The following is an 11,293-nucleotide window of genomic DNA, read 5'->3' as shown; positions in this document are numbered from 1 at the left end:
AGGGAGGGATGATATTCCAATATATCACCCTCACGGTCATTTTGTCGGGATTTTTCTGGGCTGGGGTGTTCTTGTCGATCAAGTGCATGAAGGATAGGATGCACACCCTCAGGATACTCCCTATCAGGGGACTCCCCACGGTCCGCGCAACCCTCCCCATCCTCTGCTCAATCCTCTTTTTGTGAGGGCTGCAGAGCGCTTCCCCACCTTCACATATCTCATGCCCAGGTACAACCCCAACACAGAGTGCCTAGTGTGCACGAACCATTTTAAAGAAGGGGCGCATGTGACATTGCTTCTGCCATACAAGCACTACATGCACAGGGAGTGCTTGGCAGGGATGCTAGCTGCACATCGGCGTTGTGCCTTGTGTAGAACAGAGATGGATCTCAAGGATGACCTTCCCCAAGTTGAGCCCCTTGCTTAACCCCTAGTGGGTACGAATTAATGTTTGTTTGTTTATTTATTTAAGCTAGGTAAATATGAGATAATGGTTGTTAGGATCCTTAATTATTCTATCCCGATATTATTGTTGGTAGGACTCATAAAAGATGAAAGACCATGTATAGAAAGTATCGGCTGGGCTCTTTGTATAATGTAGTGGAATTGTGTACTAATTTTGGCTTGTTATTCACATGCAGATTATTCTGCTTTAGATCTTCCTCTTGTACTTCACATTTGTCTATGTCTTTCTTATACATTCTGAAATGTTGTAATGTCTTTTATACAGGTAAATAGGATGACGACAACTTAGATTTTATCTTGATTATAAAATTTGAAGTTCGCTATTCTCATCAGCAAAAAAGGACTTGCTTGAAGCTGTGTCTACTCGATTACTATTGAAGTTTAAGAATTGGCTTATTTCAGAATTAATTTAATTTGATGAGTAATGTGAGATAATCGTGCTTATGGGATTTATTGTGAGTCTTATACAAGTGGATGTATCTTGCTTGACAGGATAATTATTTTGATTTCATATTTTTGCCACATTTTCCAGAATTATTACAGATGATATTTAGAGTATTCGGTTCTACCTAGAGTGAAATTTGTCTCTTCATGTTGAAACTATCTGCACAAGAAGTTCCTCTTCGCAATGCCTCCCTAAGTAAATACAATAAAACTTTCTCAACCACACTATAAATTTATATAGCTGGTGAATTTTTTCTAAGAAAAAGTGAATAACCTGTCAACTATGCCTTGACGTTTAACCAAACATGTAGGATCCGCAACATGTACCCAAATCCTTATCCTACCATCTTGCAGCCTCATTGCTCTCAATGCATCATCAAGCTGCATTATAAACCAAATACTGATGATGTGAGGCAGGTCTCTATTAGTGGAATAAATATATGGAGAAAACAGCAAGATGAAAATTTTGTTAAAATCGAATCTACAATCTAATAATGCATTCTTATAATACCTTGTTTGCTTCATCCACGTCAATTGCATAGACTTTCAAGAATGTAAGATCTTTCCTGCTAACCTACAAGGCAACTGAAGTTGAACAAACTGACACGGAAGGAAAAGGATAGAGAAAGTACGCACCATTAGTTACCATTTTTAATTTTTGCTAGTAGTTTATGTTAGAACTTCACAATAGATGTATTTATAAAACATTTAAGTTTTTATTCTAGTTTTGTAAAAGCAATGTGCCTTAATATCATTTTATTTGATTCTTATGTCGAGACATTTGTATTCAGTTCAGATATTACCTCTTAATATCATTTTATTTGATTCTTATGTCGAGACATTTGTATTCAGTTCAGATATTACCTTTTTAGAGACTTATCCATTTATATCAGTGGTAGTGATTATTCTTCTAAGTATCTGTTGTTTACTTTCCTTTCTGTATACTCTCTTTTGCCTATTTTGTACCTACATCTGTTGTTGATTCTATTAGATAGGTAATGACTGTGATGGTGAAGCATGTCGTAGCATGGTGTTTGGTGCTTGACAGGTTTGACATTCTTAGTTTTACCTTGGACTGCAGCCTTACTAGGGGCGTCACAATTTCAGAGGTGATTTTAGATATATCTATATATAGAGAAAAACCCTTATTTATGTTAAGTAGAAAAATGAAATAGATTCTCTTCACTCCCATCTGGATTGCAACACTCGATCCCAAGGCTTTTTCTTATATCAATCTTGGCACTGGCATACCATACTTAGAAGAGGTATTACTGCAGAAGAGAGAAATGAAATAGATTCTCTTCACTCCCATCTGGAGTCTTTCTCCTGTAAGGACATCTCTTGCCTTGACAATCTATGGTGGCCTCTTCATCCCTCACGTCTCTTCACAGTGAATTCTTTTTATTCTGCTTTACAATATGGAGGATTGAAATCCAGATATTATAACTTCATATGGAAATCTCACAATCCATTGAAAGTTAAAGTATTCTCTTGGATTGTTAGCAAAGGTAAGCTCAACACTAGGGCAAATTTAGTCTCCAAGTGTTGGATCAGAGATCCTGGATGTCCGTTTTGCAGAGTGGAAGTGGAAAATCAGGACCACCTTTTTATCAGATGCCCCTTTGCCTCCTCAATCTGGTCTACTCTTCTCTCTAGCATCAATGCATCATCTTGGCCTCAAGATATGAGAGATCTGATCCTCCTCTGTGATTCTCCTATTATAAGTCGCGAAATCAGAGCTATTTGGGAAGTTCTACTGCCATGCTGTTGTTGGTGGATCTGGAACAGTTGAAACTACCTTATTTTTAATGATGTCCAGCCTAACCCTGATCATATTGCAGCTAATGTAGCTAGATACTCTCTGTTATGGGCAGGTGCTCAAGAGGTAGGATGCCTAGAAGGATCCGCAGGGCAGCTACGAAATTGAAGTTCGAAGAGATCGCTAGGAAGCATGCGACTGACGTAGTGGGAGAGAACTTCTCTACTGATTAATCTTTACATATGTATTATATATATTATATATATATAATATATATATTATATATATAATATATATAATATATATATCCCAAAATTGGTTTTGAAACAAACATGGTTTATGGAATTCTAAAACCCAAAAAACTTGTAATCCACCTTATATCCCCAAAAAAAGTTGAAACAAAAGAGAGGATTTCACAAATCCTAAAAATATATTATTTTTTTATAATTTAGGGATTCAATATCCCAAAATTAATTTTGAAACAAACAAAGTTTATAGAATACCAAAACTAAAAAAAAAACACTTTTTACGACCCAAAACTTGAAATCCACTCTATATCCAAAAATTTTTTTGAAACAAGCACCCCTTCTCAAACTGAAATCAACCCTATTCTCTCTTTCTCCACTCCCTACCGCCGCCTCCTCTCTCTGACTCTCTCTCAAACTGTCAAGATATCCGATCTCCTCTCCTCTCTCAAACATCAAGACCTCCAGTCCAGCTTCCCATCGCCACGACTCCTGACCTCCGCTCCCACCGCCAGCCTGAGCCACCTCCGCTCCCACGGTCCCACCGCCAGCCGTGAGCCGCCTCCGCTGATTTTGGTCCAAAGGTCAATGTTTTAATCCATCTTCTTTTTAAGAATCAAATCAATTTCATCGTTTCTTTCGAACATATTCGTGAAAAGCACTTTGTTGACCGTGAACCTCGAAATGAGTTACTGTAATCATCAATTTTACAGGTATTTGTGGGCATAGAAGTGATTTTTAACAATCAAATCTATTTATTAGTCATGGGATCTCTGGGTGGCTAATACCTGGCAAAATCTTCCCTCGACATTTGACCGGCACGTGATCTGAGTATCAATTTATAGGTCAACATGCTATTTACACTTGCACATTCTCCATTGCATAAGAATTTGATGTTCGTTTAACTATATTTGGTGTTTTGGGTGTTCTGATATTTAATTTAAGCAGAATGTGGGTAATAATTGACAAAATTGATTGTGGTCGAGTGTGTTTGGGGTTTTAATATGAAATGCTATATGTGTTATTAACTATTCTGTTCAACATCTCTGATTTGTAGAGATTAATTGTTAGGATTAAGAAGGAAATTTCTCTATAAAATATTAAAGACTGGGTATCGGTTAGTGGGCAGTTCTAAGCCTTACACTAGATGGTTTCTACGCAGGAATAACTGCTCCATTTAAACGTTGCAACTAGATAATTTGTAAAGATACATACATCACCTTAATCTCGAAATTTTGGTTTTTTTGTTTGTTTTGAAAAAATTAAAAGCTTTAGATGATATTGAATTGAAAGAATATTGTCTTAATCTCAAAAATGCACTAAAACATGATGAACATTTAGATATTAATGGACTTGATTTGTTTTCAGAATTGAGAGTGCTAAGGAAATTTTAAAAGTAGAGATTAATAGTCCAATTGAAGTGTTGCACTATATAAAACGGTTAGATTCTTTTCCAAATACTTGTATTGTTTATCGTGTATTATTGACTATACCCGTAACAGTTGCTTCCGTTGAAAGAAGTTTTTCAAAATTAAAATTACTAAAATCTTATTTAAGATCGACCATGTTACAAGATAGGTTGAATGGTTTAGCAATATTATCTATCGAAAGTAATATGTTAGAAAATATTGAATATAAAACTTTAATTAGTAATTTTGCAGCTCAAAAGGTAAGAAGAATGAGATAAAATATATTATGAGTTGTATCACTTAGGTCTCATCTAATATTTCGCCTTGGGCCCCAAAATTCCTAGGTACGGCCCTATCTATCCTTTTCAATTAAAGATTGGAAATTATGCACTGACCATATAAATATCCGTCCTTTGCTTTGTCATCACCTTGACCAGGGCAAGCAACGAAATGGCGTCCGCAAAGTTTCACAGTTTTAGGTTTATTTTCCTTTGCTTTGTCCTTTGTCACAATGCAGTGAATGGTACAGCGAGAAAAGGATTCACTCTGGTATATACTTTTTTCTTAAATTCAATTGCATAGTTAAGAGAATTTTATAACTGACTCCTTGATAATTATATCCAATTTTTATGGATATTTTTTTGCTAGTGAAAAAACTATTGATCTTGCATTGTAGTTTTTTCTTTCTTTTTTTGGACACCGGCCCCCACCCCCACCCAAGTTGTATTTACTTTTATTTAAATAGCTATTTAATTTACCGTCCCAATTGTTATAATCTATCCAATTGTACCCCAAATCCTAATTTGCGGTATTATTTCAGCAGTTTACTTTCTTACCCCTGTCTATTATGAGATAGGGAGGAATCTATTTCTTCCGGCAATAGAACCACCTTACATTCACTCCAGAAGACACCTTCAACTTATCATTCATTGTAATATATTACTCTAACCTCTCTTCTTTTTCCAGTTAACGATGGTTTTGATTAATTTGTTTTCTGGAGTCTTATAAATCCTATGGATAATACTAATGCCCATTGAACTGGTGTTTTAGCAATTAATCATGAAAAGTTCCATTTGATGATCTTTGTGGCGGATGAACGGATAGATTATTTTATATTTAAATTCGTGGAGGATGACAGGGATAACACTAAATATTTGCTCTAAACATTTTCTAAAAGTTTCTGACCACGAAATAAATTTCTCAACGATGGATTTGTCGGTTAATTTCATCTTCGTGGTGTATGAAGTGATAAAACTAAGTGACACCTTTCGTTTAAACTTCAACTAATTAATCCAAGGATAAATTAGTCATTATTTAGTATTTTTTAAAATAAATTTAACGGAACATTCTAGTTTTATTCTCAGATAATTAAAATGGGTGTAAAATTGAAGGATGATAACAATGTTTGAGGGTAAAATAACTATTTTAATGTTTTCAGATGTGATTTTAGAGATATCTATATATAGAGAAAAACCCATATTTATGTAAAGTAATAAAATATTCGAATAAGTTTTTGAATTATGTTTGATGCAGAATGAAGCATTTCTCAAAAAGGATTCAGGAGAAGAAGTCGGTGTACAAGAAGGCAACCCGGATAAAGTAAGATTTATATGTGACTTCCTCAATGGCCGCTTAGTTGATATATTGTATGAAATCACATTTTGTTTAAGGGTGCATATTTTATGCTCATAATATCAATTTTTCTTTCGCGCATTTTCAGGTTTTGCTATACCGAAGTAGAGAAGGACAATGGGGAACCCAAGCTGAACTCGTAGTTTATGGGTTACAAAACGTTGAACTAGGCCAATACACTACGGCGTATATCAGTGTCGTTAGTGGGTTGGATGGTTCACAGCAAGATCTCAATGTAATAGTAGCCGGATGGCATGTGAGTAATTAATACTATATTACTTGCTAAAGCGTTTCATTGAAAACATTATTATTTATTAATAAATTAATGGTCCTTTACATCTTGAAAGAAAAAATTTCAGATATTTGAAATTTAGAATAATGATAAATTTTATTCAATTATAACATAAATCTTTCAACATTTTGTATACTAGGTACATCCGAAGTTATATGGCGATACAGATACTCACTTTTTTACTTATTGGACGGTAACATTTATTTGCTTATTAGTTTATAAAATTTTGTCATAATACATATATTTTTTATCTTATTGAATTGTCATGCTTACTATGGTTTATGACATCATATGTCAGGCCGATGGTAACATGACTACAGGCTGCTTGAACCTTTTATGCAAGGGTTTTGTGCCCTCTAATACTTTTGAAGTTCCGGGATTCAAGATTTGGCCACTTTCCGTTTATAACGGAACACAATATGTTATTAGAGTCAAATTACACAAGGTAGTATGATAATCATTTTCCTTCCATTTATTTTGTTGTGATTGATTTTAGTTATAGCAATTTCTTGAATCACTTTGTTTAAATTACTATCAAACATCAAATAATATTTTTTAGCAGACAACCTTGTTGGTACTTGCTTTTATACAAATTATACGTCTCATTAACTGAATGTCTATTTACATGAATTAATGATTTTAAAATGTTCTATTTACGTGCATTAAAACATTTATCGGGTTTGGACCTTCACCCAAACCTAGAAAGTTCTTAGTGAATATGAGTAAGTCCATGTAGAAATTTATAATTCACTTGATTGCAAGGTTTTAAATATCGGTTATCGGGAATTTATCGGACGACCAAAATTCTTATCGGATAGCGGAAATCGGGGATATATCGGGGATAAGTAGTATTTATCGGAGTGATATACTAGATGGTGTATATATATAATTTAATAACTAAAAAATGTAATCTAACCATGCTTAATGAAATATAAACATACCAAAATGTAAATCATCATGTTTAGAATCACTAACCAATTGTAGAAAGCAAAACTTGCATCTTGACCGCACGATGAAACCATTCGATTGCATAGCCTTACTTATCGGCCGATAATCCCGATAAAAAAACCTTACTTATCGGCCGATAAGTACCGATAACGCCGATAACTCCCCGATAATTTGCCAAAAACGATAACCGATTAAAAATTCAAGTTATCCTATCGGAGAGCTCCCAAATCCGATAACTCGGCCGATAATATCGGTTATCGGCCGATATTTAAAACAGTGCTTGATTGCTACTGATACTAAATATAGTGATGCTAAATATTTCTTGTTAGAAACCTTTATCATGCAAACTCAACCTACTGATCAAAATTGATAAGTGTCAATACACCATGCAACCAGTTATATACACAAGTAATTATGTAAGAGATTATGACACCTATTGCTAATTTATAGATTAATTAAGACTGTTTTGCTTTCCGTTCAAGGCAGCTTATCGCATTTGTATGATACGTTATATATAGCATCAGTCTTGTTATATCGACCAAAACAACATTAGTCTTGTTATACTACAAATTAAGAAAATTCATAATTTGCTATTCGTTCATCATATATGATACTTCTTGAAGATACTCTAAAGCATCATAGTGTGGAAACGGTTCACACTTGCAAATATTGTCAAGAATAATTTCGATTTTGCCTTTTCACTTCTTCTAAGTTTACCCTTTATGATGATAGGATGAGGCTAGCGAAAATTGGATGTTGCACGTTCAAGATAAATTATTAGGATACTGGCCGAAAACATTATTCAAGAGTTTATCTGTGGGTGCTCAAGAAATCAGTTGGGGTGGAAATGTTAACTTCGAAAACAATCAGGGAAGCCCTCCGATGGGAAGTGGCCGTTTTCCTGAGGAAGGTGGGGGAAAAGCAGCAGCAATCCAGGAAATCCAGTTTGTTAATCAACGTGGAGAACCTTATGATTTGACTCCGGATCAAGCGTATTCTTATGTTGACAACGAACCTTGCATCAAGTTAGGAGAATTATTTCATACAAATATCGGATTTATGTTCTATTTTGGAGGTCCTGGTGGTTGTTAATCTTAAAAGTTGAATTGTAATATGTTCCTTTGCACCAAAATGTAAGCATTGGAGAGTCCTCATTGCTAACAAATAAAAATCGAGAGAATCTAATTATGATCATGAAAATATATATATTGGAACTAAATGAATGTCGCTTTACATTGTAATTTAATTCATGTTGAGTTAGCTTTTTTCTATTACTCCACCAACATCATGTATATACGCCTCTCAGCATAAGTAGTTAGCTACCTTCTGGATGGAGCAATTCTTTGGAGTTCCTTTATTCACATCCTTGCTGAAACTCTGTCCGGAGCTCCTTTATTCACGTACTTGTTTGAAACTCTGTCCGGAGCAAGTTGACCATCAAAGCATACATTCAATAGATATATTTTGCCTGTCAAAACAAAATCAGATCAACACCAGCTCATTCATTGGCCCCAGGAAAAAAATAAGCAAGACATGAAGGGTGCTTGGGGATCTTATTTTTCAGTCAAATTGGAGCCTTTTCATATCTATCTGTTTGGAAAAATACCAAATAAATTAGCTTATAAACCCCACTTTAAAGAGCCAGTATACTCCCAATTTCTGAAAAAATTGCTTATAAGGTCATCTAAGTAAGCTAGGTTTGACCAAGCAAATTAAATTATACCCAAAGGATTTTTATACAAGTTTTATGATATAATCCAAAAGCTACCAAAAGCTAACATAGATTAATAGCTTCTAAAAATAAGCCCCTCCAAACACCCTCATAGCCATTTTTCTTTTGCATTAAAGCAAATGATGTCTGCAAAATAAACAAGGAAGGCAAAAAAGAAAAGAAAAGCATGGTGGAATCCACTGCTTCCTTCAACTTAGTTCAAATATTGGACAAAATATCATATTTGGTATCGGTATAGGAGAATATTCTACAATACTATATTTGGGATATAGGCTTTGATAATGATGATGATACATTGAAATGACAAGTTTTAAATCACATTAATTTTTGTGAGTACTTGAGATTCTATAATATTAATAGCAAATGGATAATAATTCTTAGTAATATTTTAATTACCAGTACAAGTCTCATTCGTAAGTTTTGGCACAAAACAATAAGTTTTTTGTATAATATACTGTTTATTAGCAAATTTTAGGCAATATTGCAAGAAAATCATGATATATTGGGCAGCATTTCATCCAAAAATGTCGCAACATTGGTTTTAACTTTTATTTATTTTACATGTTAGATTTGAATTTATGGCAAAATTGAGGCGTAAATCTAAACATGTACTCAATTAAAATGCCAAAAAACAAAAAGGAAATTTAGGACCCAACCAGGCCCAAATTCTTCTGTAAAAGGTTTACAACTCTTTTAGTTTCTGACTCTCTTCTTTAAGTTGCACTGTGTTGTAGCACCACCTAATTGTGCCTTCCCTTCCTTGGTTGCTTGCAGCTGACAAATTACTCTCTGTATAAATCCCTCATAATTTTTAAAATCTCTCTCCTCATTTTCATCATTGGTCAGTTACTCGATCATATAAAACCATATCAGGAAACAAAAATATGAACTAATTTAAAACTAATAAATAATTTGCAACAAATTTTTATTAAAACAAAAGTAAAAACTCACCATAAAATGGACGCTGCCATCACTTCGGATTCAGTTCCTCTCTAATTTGGTGGTAATTAGAGAGGATCCAATTATTCGAGTCATTAACTTTCGTTCTAATTTTAAGGGCCGATCATAGGCATCATTTGTAGAAATTAACAAGCAACCGCTTGCATTGTTCAGGCGGGGCTGATAGGCTAGCCACATTACGTTTGCCCTGGGCAGCTGCCCAGGGCAAGAATGGGGGAAATTTACCACTACGCTTCTCAATTTAACCTCTTCAACCTACAACACCTCACCCAAATAACCACAAAGCAAATAACCCTTTACCCAACAATGAACCCCAAGTTCACAACCAAGCTCCTCCATTTTTGCTCCTCAACCAACCCTTGCTGCCTCAAAAGCATCTCTCCTCCCTCTAAGGCACCTGCCACCGTGGTGCCTGTGAAAGCCCCGACGCCTCCCGCTCCCGTCACCGACCCTCCGACTTGACTCCCTCCCAAACGTGCATGCACAAGGGTCTGGTCTTGACCGACCCGGCACAGAAGTGGTACGAGCCTCGATCGGACTTGCTCGGCCGTGAATATTTCTCTTACGCTGGTGGCAGTATCTACGCGCTATCATACGAAGTTGTCGAGAACCTGGTTAGCTTGAGGAGAGACGTCGTTCGTCTCTTCAATGAAGATGTGATGATCGGGGCTTGGATGCTGGCCATGAACGTCCACTACGAAGATGACTGGGCAGTCTGCGAGCCTGAATGCACGCCGTCGTCGGTGGCTGTCTGGGATGATGGGTGCTCAGGGCTATGCAATCCAGAGGTGAGGATGTTCGGGATTTTTTTTCTGGGCCAAAAAAAAATCCGCGTACGCACTGTTGCAGGCGAGATGAGAGCTGCTTGAACGTTCAATCGGAGCTTGTAGGTGAGCTTGGCCAAACAGGCGGTGCGGCTGGTGGGCCCTTCGACGTTGTGAGCTGGCGTTCTGTTGACAAGCTGAGTTCGTGCAGGCAAACTCACTACAGCGGGATGACTCGTGCGGGCGAGTAATGCGGCTCTAGGCAAGCGGTCCGAGCACAAGGTGTTCAGGCGAGGTCGAGCTCGTGCTGGCGAGCTCGATAATCAGGCAAGCTTGAATCGTGCTGGGAGTCAAGCAAACAGGAAAGATTGGTGAGGTTTGGCACATACAGGCGAGCCAAACAAATAGGCGAGGTTTGTCATGCAGGCGAGCTCTGCTTGGCCTTTTGCTTGCAGGCGAGCTTGACTGAGCTGACGAATCTCGACCATTGAGATTCGCCTATATGAAGCGCTATCTTCCTCGTCGGGAGGTTACTGTGATATCAAAATTTCTATTCATGTTCTCAAAGAAAACCCAAACTCTCCTTCATTCTCAAGTTTGAAATTGCCTCAAGAGTGTGAGCCACCGCTTCTAGCAGGAAGAA

At 36.4% G+C, this 11,293-nt stretch overlaps 1 protein-coding gene and 1 long non-coding RNA gene across 5 annotated transcripts in view; one reads left to right on the top strand and one right to left on the bottom strand.

Annotated features, from left to right (window-relative positions):
• The window catches only part of LOC109834125, a 3,640-nt gene extending 2,149 nt beyond the window's left edge, over positions 1–1,491 (bottom strand). Inside the window, exons 1-2 of the long non-coding RNA XR_002245457.1 lie at positions 1,421–1,491; positions 1,184–1,290 (exon numbers count right to left, since the gene is read on the bottom strand). This is a non-coding gene — a long non-coding RNA (uncharacterized LOC109834125). The remainder of the gene's footprint in view (positions 1–1,183; positions 1,291–1,420) is intronic.
• LOC109834124 lies at positions 3,255–8,417 on the top strand. Of its 4 annotated transcripts, none has more exons than XM_020402045.1 (7): positions 3,255–3,497; positions 4,760–4,871; positions 5,856–5,921; positions 6,043–6,210; positions 6,386–6,439; positions 6,545–6,691; positions 7,927–8,417. In XM_020402045.1, exons 2-7 carry the CDS (start codon positions 4,773–4,775, stop codon positions 8,284–8,286), a joined length of 894 nt encoding a protein of 297 aa, XP_020257634.1. In that variant the 5' UTR covers positions 3,255–3,497; positions 4,760–4,772; the 3' UTR covers positions 8,287–8,417. The 4 variants fall into 4 exon arrangements, with proteins under 4 accessions (XP_020257634.1, XP_020257632.1, XP_020257635.1 ...); XM_020402043.1 differs by having other exon boundaries at positions 3,627–4,871; XM_020402044.1 differs by lacking the exon at positions 3,255–3,497 and adding an exon at positions 3,506–3,758.

The sequence above is a fragment of the Asparagus officinalis genome, chromosome 3 (genome assembly GCF_001876935.1).
Source record: "Asparagus officinalis chromosome 3, Aspof.V1, whole genome shotgun sequence".
NCBI lineage: Eukaryota > Viridiplantae > Streptophyta > Magnoliopsida > Asparagales > Asparagaceae > Asparagus > Asparagus officinalis.
The sequence above is the reverse complement of the archived record's forward strand: the minus strand, read 5'-3'. Positions and strand labels throughout refer to the sequence as shown.